Raw genomic sequence first — 12,635 nt, forward strand, 5'->3', positions numbered from 1 at the left:
CGCCCTGCTTCCCTCTACACATATGTGATGGTTACTCCCAGCAACACACACACAGCTGTAATCTCTGCACCCCGTTGTCTTTTTTCAGTCTTGATCATTCACCCGTGCTTGTCGTTGCACACATGGGTGTATTTGTTCCTCCCACCCTCTCATCTCCGTACAGATGTGGCTCTCAACCCTGGCTGGTGCACACATACATTACTGTTTCTCTCCTGCGTGCCTCTGTGCACACATATGTTCTCATTTATTCCATGGTTCTCTCTGCACTCTTGCAAATGGTCCACTCTGCCTTACTTATATCCCCCCCACAGTAAACCCTAGGTATGTAGAAGCTGTTAATCACCACCTCTTTTCCTTCTCTGCAGGATTAAGGTTGATCAGTTCTATGCTCTTTTTTTTTTTCTCTTCCTAATTTACTGCCAGTGAGATCATTCTATTACACTTTGAATCTGACAAGCCAAAGCTATTTTGAGATCCCTCTGTACTAGATAAAAGCACACACACACACACACGCTGACCCTCACTTGATTCTCTGCACTCACAGACATAGTCTGCACACACACACACACACACCTCTCTGATCTCTGCACAGATAGTCACTGAAAACATTCTCTCCACCTCCATTCCCCCGCCTCTAACCCTATACATATGAATGATTCTCCAGACATTCCCTCCTTCATCTCTTGTTAATGCTGTTTCTTGTTCTTGTTTTTCTTGCCATAGATGACCGTACACATTACTTCCCAGGCTAACAATAATTTCAGTGCCTTGTGAATTCTCTAGGTTTAGTTTCTTGCATTCTCTTTCCTTGTCAGGGCGCCACCCATCGCCTCGAAATAACACCACCAGAATTAGACAAAATGTCGTCCTGTCATTCATGCGACCTCTCGACTGATGAGGAAGATCTGGTCCGCAGCAAAATGCAAGCCTATGACAAGAAGCTAGAGTGCCTGATGACTGAGATCGGGTCCTTAAAGACTGAGGTAAGTTCCCCTGTGTCTTTTTTGTGCTGAGGGTCATTCATCGAAGAAAGTGTTGCTTGATGGGTTTAACTGAGGGAACCTGGGAATGGGACTTGTGATTGCATCTGCGTACAAGGATTGGGCTTAGATTTGAGGGTGAACATGGCTCTACCTTGGGATCAGCAGTTGATAAGGGTGGATATTGGGATAGGCATTGACTGAGTTTGAGGTTTGGATTGATGTGTCAGAGGATTGGATTGGCTTGCTCTGACTCTGGCTGATTCGTGGGATTGGCTGTGACCCGAGGATGGAGCTAGGATTGGCTAAGAGTTGACTATGGAGCTAGGATTGGCTGTGATTTAGGCCATAATGTGGTTTGGCTTTGTCTGAATTTCGAGCTCCTCTTTGGGTTGAGGTAATGCTCTTCTTCCGCAATGACTGAGGGTGGTGCTTTCCTTTGGCTGTTAGTAGAACAAGCCCTCAGCTTTGGCTGCGACCAGAGTTAGTGCTTTGCGTTGGTTTGATAGAAGCATCTACGATGTCCTAGGCTCGGTCTCCCTTGTGGCCAAGTGTGAGACTGATATTGGCGCATGGGCAAGGTCACGCTTCTTTATGTCTGTAACAGAAGGCAGTGACACACTTGTGACCAAGGCTGGGGCTTCGCTTGTCCTGTGACCGGTACTTGAACTTGTCTTGGGATGTGATTAAAACTAGGGTTTAGTTGTAGCTAAATGCCTGTGGTCTGACTCTTTCTTAGCCAGAAAAGTAAACGCAATGATGTCCTTGCTTTCCTTTGCCTAAGATGTGGCAGATTCTGATGCTTTAATAAATATCTCTTCGGTGATGGCGTTCTAAGACTGATTCTGAACTTGAAACCCCCACTCCGCCCACATACCCACCACCCACTGTGGGTGTTTTCTACCTTACACCGGTGGTATAAGACCAGCACAGCTGCTCCTGCTTCAGTGATGTAGCCTCTGAGTTCAGGCAGCTGCTGCCATAGACCTTTGTGAGGTCAGAGGGCCAGGGGTACAGCAGCCTTACCCTACCCAAAGCTCAGTCATTGATGCTGCTGTGAAGCACTGGAGTGGTTGGGAAACATCAGGCCTGGCTGGCAGGTAGGACAGGAAAGGGACAGCCGCCGACTGCAGGGATCCGCAGCTTGTTATCTTATGGAGAATGGCTTGCCCCGTCTGTGTAAGTAGATCCGACTGTTGTAGGTGTCACTATTTGACACCATCCTGTCCATGTAAGTAGGTCCGACTGTCACAGCTGTCACTGTTTGTAAACCAAATCCTATCACAAATTAAAGATATTTCTGTTGTTGGAACTCTGAACAGTGAACCTTAAGACCGGCAGCATAGGGAACATTTTAGAGACACCAGAACCAATTTAAATTGTATTACTTATAAAGTAAATTGGACTGGTCCATAAGTCAGTTATTTCATGATACAAAACTGAAAATGTAATTTATAGTGTTTCAATGTTAAGTGTTTCCTTAGTGCAGGCGTCTGAGAGCTTGAGCGTGTGCCTCTAAACCAGAAAAGTATATATCTCAAAAATGGAGCGATGCGAGCTGGAAGCATGCATAATATTCACACCTGTTGTGAATCGTTCATAGCTGGGGATTGTTCAACGGACCAAGGAAAAGTTCTAGTCCTTGTTCATTAAATATTTCTTGCACGCAGTTAATTAAACAACATAAAAATAGGATTGCTGTGCCCTTGGTGAGGGGATATGTGGTAGTGTATAAACAGCTAGAGTCACATTGAGTGAAATAATTTCTAGTGAAGTTTTTAAAAATGTTTGCACGGTGTACGAGGAGGTGGTACTCGGGAGGTGCTGAGAGGGTGTTGAGTGAATAGGCAGCAGGAAGCTTGTCCTCATATGTACGGCTACCAGGGCCTTTCTCTGCAATCGGCCAAAGTCGGAAGTTTCACATCATTGCTGGATTGATGTTAAGAATATGTGCCCAGCCAGAGAACACCCATCTCTGTGCTTATAGCAACCTGTGAAACGCATTATGCAAGAAATCAATATTCTAACAAACTCTCCCAACTTGTATTGCACAAAATGGCGATCAGCACATGCCTGAAAGTATGTGATACCAAGTCACAACAAGCTGCACCCTACTTGGTGGCTACGTTTCATCTAAGGATTTCAAGGGAAAAGGAGTCAATGTCTCTGCTAAGGGTCATCCAGCCACGTCTTTGAGCCCAAGGAGCCCGAGGCTCAGCTGGAAATAAGTTTAGAAGATAAATGAAGGGTACCACCAACCTCCTCGTAGTGGAAAAAGTAGTACTACATTTCTACCAGCCCTGTTACTGTGCCTCTCTTATGAGTATTCTTAAAAGGGTGGCTTTAGTCACATTAACAAGCCTTATACTCTATGCTAGGAGGTAGGGTGGGTGGGGGGGTCATTTATTCAGTGTACTGATGACCACAATCCCCTTATATGGCTTCAGATCACAGATTGAGACACACGATGTATTGGCTCTGCAGTGTCTGCCAGTGCGTCACACTGGTCCATAGGTGAACAGACAGTATAGTGAAAAGAGCTTATGAGCCGGCAAAGTTCCTGGAACTTGATGCAAGCTTTATTTGTGGGTGATTTGTCTCCAGAACTATTCCCCCCCTGAGGAATCTAGAAATGGGTTCAAAACATATATCTTAAGGGCAATTTAGCCAGCAGTCCCTCTCTCCAAGTATGTGTAGTTGCTTCTCATGATGTCGACACGAGGAGGCAGCTTTGTCTGTTCCATCTCTCAAGAATGTCCCCTCTACTAGATTGTGAAACCGCACTAGAAGTGGCAACAGGCATAAAAGACAATTTTACCTGCATCCGTTTTCTCCCCTTCTAGCTCAGCACATTGACAACCGTACTCATGGTGACCCTCAGTCCACCATCTCTGAGAGATTGAGCTGCAGCCCGTAGATCCTCTTGTGTAACATTCGGAGTATAGTCCCAGAAACCTACACTAGCAAGGACGACAATACGTTTACATTGCTATATAACATCTTAAGCTTCCAGGAGACATTGAAACCTAGAACCACATTCAAGCAAGGATGTAACACATGAATAACTTGGCAGAGAAAGGCCTGTAGGATGATTCCTGTGGGGACTGACAAACTAAGCTGGAGTTTGTTGTACACTTTGTCTGGATGCACATTCTCCAAGATTGTTCATCTTAGGGACCCTGTGAATCATGCTTTGACTTTTTCTCTCAAAATAGAAATTGGCACTCTGAAGTACAATCAGTAGTTCAAGAATGAGCCTCAAGCTGTTCTTAGTGCCTTGGAAATGGGGTGTTCGATGGCATGTGTAGCTGCAGATACACATGTTGTGCATAGCCCGCCATCTGGTGTTGGGTCGGAGTGTTACAAGTTGTTTTTCTTCAAAGAAGTCTTTCGAGTCACGAGACCGAGGGACTCCTCCTCTTTTGCTTCCATTGCGCATGGGCGTCGACTCCATCTTCGATTGTTTTCTTTCCGCCATCGGGTTCGGACGTGTTCCTTTTCGCTCCGGGTTTTCGAACAGAAAGATAGTTTAAAATTCTGAAAATTACGTCGGTATTGTTGCGTTCGGGATCGGGTTAGATAGAATCGACACCGAATCGAATCGTGAAGAGCTCCGGTAGCCCTTTGGGGTAATTTCGATCCCCCGTCGGGGCCTGGTCGGCCCGACCGCGTGTAACATCGAGGCTCATGGAACGGACCCCGTTCCGATTCTGCCCTAAATGCCACAACAAATACCCATATACAGACCAACATTTGGTCTGTAACCTGTGCCTGTCGCCCGAGCACAAGGAAGAAACTTGTGAGGCCTGTCGCGCGTTTCGATCCCGAAAGACGCTCCGTGACCGGCGAGCCAGAAGATTACAGATGGCGTCCATGCCGACAGAACACCGAGAGTTCGAGGAACAAGGAGAAGAAGAGGAAGCCTTCTCTACCCCGGAATCGGACTAGGAGGAATTCGACGTCCACGAAACAGTGAGTAAGACGTCGAAGCCAGCACACAAGAAAACAGACAAGGCCCAGGGGACGCCACTGCCAACAGGCCATGGCTCAACCCATAAAGTCGGTGACCGCCCATCGGCACCGAAAAAGGCCGAACTAGTGCCGAGATCGTCCGACTCGGGTCGAGACACAGGCACGCAGCAATCTCGGGACCGAGAAAGTGCTGCCGACAAAGATCGACACCGAGACATCGGAGCCGAAGCTGCTCGACGCAGAGACAGCGGCAACGAGGAGGATCGACGCCGAGAAGTTTCGACTCCAAAAAAGAGAAAAGTCGCCTCGGAGCCGAAAACGAGTAAGGACATAGTTTCGGTGCCGAAACGACCGGCAACCGAGCCAACAACCAGCTCATATTCAGAAGAGCAATCACTGTCCTCTCAATTGCGCAAACATAGATTCGAGGAAGAGTTACAGTCCACTGAAGTAGACCACACTCAAAAGCGGATCTTTATACTGAGTGGAACAGGGAAGATCAGCACCCTTCCCCCTATTAGGAGAAAAAGGAGACTTGAGTTCCAAATACAGGAACAAGCACCACAAACAAAAGTGGTGAAGAAGGTAACTCGGCCACCCTCTCCTCCACCTGTAACTTACATATCATCGGCACAGACTCCGTCACACTCACCGGCTCACACCACCATGAGCCAAGATGACCAGGACGCTTGGGACCTATACGACGCCCCAGTGTCAGACAACAGTCCGGAGGCGTATCCTACCAAGCCCTCACCACCAGAGGACAGCACAGCGTATTCACAGGTGGTAACTAGGGCAGCAGAGTTCCATAACGTGCCGCTACACTCGGAACCTGTCGAGGATGACTTCCTTTTCAACACCCTCTCCTCCACCCATAGCACCTACCAGAGCCTGCCTATGCTCCCAGGAATGCGGAGGCACGCAAAGCAAATCTTCAAAGAGCCTGTCAAGAGTAGAGCAATACCACCAAGGGTGGAAAAGAAATACAAAGCACCGCCCACAGACCCTGTTTTCATCACCTTACAACTCCCACCAGATTCGGTTGTAGTAGGGGCAGCTCGCAAGAGAGCCAACTCTCACACGTCAGGCGATGCACCACCTCCGGATAAAGAAAGCCGCAAGTTCGACGCAGCCGGAAAAAGGGTCGCAGTACAAGCTGCAAACCAGTGGCGCATCGCTAACTCTCAAGCGCTCCTAGCGCGATATGATAGAGCCCATTGGGACGAGATGCAGCACCTCATCGAGCATCTACCCAAGGATTTACAAAAAAGGGCGAAACAGGTGGTTGAGGAGGGACAAAATATCTCCAATAACCAAATACGCTCCTCTATGGATGCAGCTGACACAGCTGCAAGAACAATTAACACAGCAGTAACCATAAGAAGGCACGCGTGGTTACGCACATCTGGCTTTAAACCGGAGATACAGCAAGCGGTGCTCAATATGCCATTCAATGAGCAACAATTGTTCGGACCTGAAGTGGACACAGCAATTGAGAAGCTAAAAAAGGACACTGACACTGCCAAGGCCATGGGCGCACTCTATTCCCCGCAGGGCAGAGGCACTTTCGGCACCTTCCGCAAAACAACCTTCAGAGGGGGGTTTCGGGGTCAAGCCACACAAGCCAGTACCTCACACTCAACACCATCTACCTACCAGGGACAGTACCAAAGGGGAGGCTTTCGGGGCCAGTACAGAGGAGGACAATTCCCTAGAAACAGGGGAAGATTTCAAAGCCCAAAAACACCTGCAACCAAACAGTGACTCACAGGTCACTCATCCCCTCCACACAACACCAGTGGGGGGAAGAATAAGTCAGTATTACCAATCTTGGGAGGAAATAACAACAGACACTTGGGTCTTAGCAATTATCCAACATGGTTATTGCATAGAATTTCTCCAAATCCCTCCAAATATACCACCAAAAACACAGAATATATCAAAACAGCATTCAGACCTTCTGGAAATAGAAGTTCAAGCATTACTGCAAAAGAACGCAATAGAACTGGTACCAGGTACACAAATAAACACAGGAGTTTACTCACTGTACTTTCTAATACCAAAAAAGGACAAAACACTGAGACCAATCCTAGATCTCAGAACACTAAACACCTACATCAAATCAGAACACTTTCACATCGTCACGCTACAAGAAGTGTTACCATTGCTAAAGCAACAAGACTACATGACAACCTTAGATCTCAAAGATGCATATTTCCACATACCGGTACATCCCTCGCACAGGAAATACCTAAGGTTCGTATTCAAAGGAATACATTACCAATTCAAAGTATTGCCGTTCGGTATAACAACCGCACCAAGAGTCTTTACAAAATGCCTAGCAGTAGTAGCTGCACACATCAGAAGGCAGCAAATACACGTATTCCCGTATCTAGAAGATTAGCTAATCAAGACCAACTCACTGACAAAGTGTTCACACCACACAGATCAGGTCATACAAACCCTATACAAACTCGGTTTCTCCGTCAACTATGCGAAATCACGCGTTCTGCCGTGCAAAGTACAGCAATACCTAGGAGCAACAATAGACACAACAAGGGGAATAGCCACTCCAAGTCCACAAAGGGTTCAAAATTTCCAAAAAGTTTTACAAGCCATGTATCCAACACAAAAAATACAGGCAAAGACGGTATTACAACTCTTAGGCATGATGTCCTCATGCATAGCCATTGTCCCGCATGCAAGACTGCACATGAGGCCCTTACAACAGTGCCTAGCATCACAATGGTCACAAGCACAGGGTCACCTTCTAGATCTGGTGTTGATAGACCGCCAAACATACATCTCGCTTCTATGGTGGAACAGTATAAATTTAAACAAAGGGCGGCCTTTCCAAGACCCAGTGCCACAATACGTAATAACAACAGATGCTTCCATGACAGGGTGGGGAGCACACCTCAATCAACACAGCATCCAAGGACAATGGGACGTACACCAAACAAAGCTGCATATAAATCACCTCGAACTGCTAGCAGTTTTCCTAGCGTTAAAAGCATTCCAACCCATCATAACCCACAAGTACATTCTTGTCAAAACAGACAACATGACAACAATGTATTATCTAAACAAACAGGGGGGGACACACTCGACACAGCTGTGCCTCCTGGCACAAAAAATATGGCAATGGGCAATTCACAACCACATTCGCCTAATAGCACAGTTTATTCCGGGAATCCAGAATCAACTTGCAGACAATCTCTCTCGAGATCACCAACAGGTCCACGAATGGGAAATTCACCCCCAAATTCTAAACACTTACTTCAAAATTTGGGGAACACCTCAAATAGACTTATTTGCAACAAAGGAGAACGCAAAATGCCAAAACTTCGCATCCAGATACCCACACAGGCAGTCCCAAGGCAATGCCCTATGGATGAACTGGTCAGGGATATTTGCGTACGCTTTTCCCCCTTTCCCTCTCCTTCCATATCTAGTAAACAAATTGAGTCAAAACAAACTCAAACTCATACTGATAGCACCAACATGGGCGAGGCAACCATGGTACACAACACTGCTAGACCTATCAGTAGTACCCCACGACAAGTTACCCAACAGGCCAGATCTGTTAACACAACACAAACAACCGATCAGGCATCCAAACCCAGCATCGCTGAATCTAGCAATCTGGCTCCTGAAATCCTAGAATTTGGACACTTAAACCTCACCCAAGAATGTATGGAAGTCATAAAGCAAGCTAGAAGACCATCCACTAGACACTGCTATGCAAGCAAATGGAAAAGGTTTGTTTGCTACTGCCATAATAATCAAATTCAACCATTTCACGCATCTCCAAAGGATGTAGTGGGTTACTTACTACACTTACAAAAATCAAACCTGGCCTTCTCTTACATTAAAATACACCTCGCAGCAATATCTGCATACCTGCAGATTACCCATTCAACTTCACTATTTAGGATACCTGTCATTAAAGCGTTTATGGAAGGCCTCAAAAGAATTATACCACCAAGGACACCACCCGTTCCTTCGTGGAACCTCAACATCGTCTTAACGAGACTCATGGGTCCACCTTTTGAACCCATGCATTCTTGCGAAATACAATTCCTAACCTGGAAAGTTGCATTTCTCATCGCCATCACATCTCTAAGAAGAGTAAGTGAAATTCAGGGGTTTACAATACAAGAACCTTATATCCAAATACACAAAAATAAGGTAGTCCTAAGAACCAATCCAAAATTTCTACCAAAGGTTATTTCACCGTTCCACTTAAATCAAACGGTAGAACTACCAGTGTTCTTCCCACAGCCAGACTCGGTAGCTGAAAGGGCACTACATACATTAGACATCAGAAGAGCACTAATGTACTACATTGACACAACAAAACAAATCAGAAAAACAAAACAACTGTTTATTGCATTCCAAAAACCTCATACAGGAAACCCAATATCAAAACAGGGTATAGCCAGATGGATAGTTAAATGCATCCAAATCTGCTACCTTAAAGCCAAAAGGGAGCTGCCCATTACACCAAGGGCACACTCAACCCGAAAGAAAGGCGCTAGCATGGCCTTCCTAGGGAATATTCCAATGCACGAGATATGTAAGGCAGCCACATGGTCTACGCCTCACACATTTACTAAGCACTACTGTGTAGACGTGCTATCCGAACAACAAGCCACAGTAGGTCAAGCCGTACTAAGAACTTTATTTCAGACTACTTCCACTCCTACAGGCTGAGCCACCGCTTTTGGGGAGATAACTGCTTACTAGTCTATGCACAACATGTGTATCTGCAGCTACACATGCCATCGAACTGAAAATGTCACTTACCCTGTGTACATCTGTTCGTGGCATTAGTCGCTGCAGATTCACATGTGCCCACCCGCCTCCCCGGGAGCCTGTAGCCGTTTGGAAGTTATCTTCAACTTTGTACATTTGTAAATATATTACTTAAACCTTAATTGGTACATACTTATTCACTCCATTGCATGGGCACTATTACTAACACACACAACTCCTACCTCACCCTCTGCGGGGAAAACAATCGAAGATGGAGTCGACGCCCATGCGCAATGGAAGCAAAAGAGGAGGAGTCCCTCGGTCTCGTGACTCGAAAGACTTCTTCGAAGAAAAACAACTTGTAACACTCCGACCCAACACCAGATGGCGGGCTATGCACAACATGTGAATCTGCAGCGACTAATGCCACGAACAGATGTACACTGGGTAAGTGACATTTTCATTCCTGATGATCCTAATGCTCTGTGTAAGCTGAATTGGAGCCCTTGGACATTGAAAGTAATTTTGGATGCTTCTAAATGTCAAGATCTCCTATTGTCAGATCAGTCCTCTCAATCAGCCAACAGCAGATTTCAATATGTTGTTACCGGACCCTACAAATAGACTTGTTTCTAAACGAAACATGACTTCACTTTTCCTTCACCGAGAAGCCTTGAGGTGCAGAGAGGATATAGAGATAAAAATGTGCACACTGATCAATCCTGATGGTTTATTCTTGAACCTTAAGTACCTACATTACACCAGGTTTACACATAAACCTTTTGAACTGATAGACGTCATCTTCGTTCTTGGAGGCCACGACATTGACTAGTCACATCAGGCAGTTACAAGCCCTTTGGACTACCAAACACATGCCAGTGTTCTACATGGTGCTCCAAAGCCACTTCCCTTCTTCATTTCAGTAGTGTTGCCAGACTTCCATCTAAGTGAAGAGATCAGTCCCCTGACATTCTTAGCATATCACCTGCAGACGGCTAGAGAAAAGTTGGAGGAACAGCAAGTCCCTGGAAGACTTTGAGGCTTTCAAAGCTGCCACCACATCCCACCACCACCACCTCATCAGAGTCACTAAAAAAGCTGCCTTGCAGGACAGCATCCGCACCACCGCTCACGACACCAAAGAGTTTTTCACCATGGTCAAAGAATTGCCAACCCCCACTCAGAAACTGCAAGCATCCCTCCATCGCGAGACCTCTGTGACAGGCTAACCAACTTCTTCCACTAGAAAATCAAAGACGTATATGCCAGCTTCGGATCCCAAGACCCCCTGAGCCTTCCAATAGCCCCCCAGATCCGTCCCATTGAACCACCACAGTCCCTGCACCGTTTGACGAGCCTCACCACAGACGAGACCCGCACCATCCACTCTGGAGCTCCTTCGGACCCCTGTCCTCACCACATTTTCAACAAGGCCAGCACATCTATCACACCCAAGCTCCGACACACCCTCAACTGTTTCATAGAGACAGCAACCTTCCCAGAAGACTGGAAGCATGCCGAGATCTGACTGCTCTTGAAGAAACCCACAGCCGATTTCCCCCCCCCCCCTCAAGAATTACCGCCTCATCTCTCTACTGACTTTCCCACCCAAGGTCATTGAAAAGGCCATCAACGCTCAGCTCCATAAGTACATTGAGGACAACAACATCCTGGACACCTCCCAGTCAAGTTTCAGGCGCAATCACAGTACAGGTACCGCTCTCCTTGCCGTCACAGATGACATCTGTTCGCTGGACCTATCTGCTGCCTTCGACACAGTCTCGCACCTCACCCTCTGCTCCAGGCTCCACCTAGCTGGCATCCGTGTAAGTGCCCTCAGTGTATACGCTCCTTCCTGTCTGGCCGAACACAGAGTCAGACTCCCCGCCTTACCTGTCAGGACCTACGGAGATCAGCTGCGAAGTTTCACAGGGCTCCACCCTGAGCCCCACACTCTTCAATGTCTACATGGCCCCTCTCTCATTGATTGTCCGGGACCATGGAATGAACATCATCTCCTACATCGACAATACCCAGCTGATCATCTCACTGAATGAAAACCCCAGTACAGCCAAGAAGAATTGCCACAACGGAGTGGAAGCCGTTGCTGCCTGGATGAAGGACAGCTGCCTCAAGCTCAACTCAGACAAGACTGAGATCTTCATCCTGGGACCTTCCACATGAGCCTGGGGTGACTCCTGGTGGGCTTCGACCCTCGGCAAATGACCTTGACCCTGACCTTCTGTCTCAGTCAAAACAACCCCTGGTGGCTCCTTTTTTTATAAAAGAAAGAGAAAAGAAAAAAGGGAACAGGCAAATGTTCTCGTACACACATGCTCGTGTGCAGGCTGCGTAACAGTCATGCATGTGTGGTTCAGGTTGCTAATACCTAATTTTACAGGTATAGACGCGGTTTTCTTTATGAAGCCACACTTAGATCCTGTTTACTTTCTTTTTAACCAATCTACTTCCTGAACCTGCAGTGCTGCATCATGTTTGTGGTTGGGCCACGGCCTGTTTTGGTAAGTGTGGTGTTCCAAATGTAATCGAGAGGGTATCAATCATGAAACGAGAAGGATAACGAAAGAGGGAGGGAGGGAAGGAATGAACGCTTCGGGCTTTGATGATGAAAAGTCAGGATTGTGTGCTTGGGGGCTTGGGTGATGCTTTCTACTAGGATGAATTCCGCTTTTAGGGCTCAATTGAAGGTATCCGGCAAACACCCAGGATTCACGGGGTAGGCATCTTTGCTGGATGGCATTTGCAGTTGTTGCCCTTCATTAACTTACTTATATACCAGGACCTCCCGTTTTCTAGCATGACACCAGTTGCCTCCCTGTACAGGTCAAAGATATTTGGGGACAGTCGATTTTTCATAAAAGTTTGGATTGTCCTCCAGTGTGGTCGTGTTGACGAGTAGTTAGG

The 12,635-nt window shown here is 46.8% G+C and overlaps 1 protein-coding gene across 8 annotated transcripts in view; it reads left to right on the plus strand.

Annotated features, from left to right (window-relative positions):
• Window positions 1-12,635, plus strand: part of ODF2 (outer dense fiber of sperm tails 2) — a 239,552-nt gene that overhangs the window by 82,980 nt on the left and 143,937 nt on the right. For all 8 annotated transcript variants that reach the window (XM_069236996.1, XM_069236995.1, XM_069236999.1 and 5 more), the window contains one exon: window positions 816-983. In XM_069236996.1, the coding sequence (XP_069093097.1) occupies window positions 816-983 (168 nt within the window). The remainder of the gene's footprint in view (window positions 1-815; window positions 984-12,635) is intronic.

Source organism: Pleurodeles waltl, chromosome 6 (assembly GCF_031143425.1).
Source record: "Pleurodeles waltl isolate 20211129_DDA chromosome 6, aPleWal1.hap1.20221129, whole genome shotgun sequence".
In the NCBI taxonomy this organism is placed as follows: Eukaryota; Metazoa; Chordata; class Amphibia; order Caudata; family Salamandridae; genus Pleurodeles; species Pleurodeles waltl.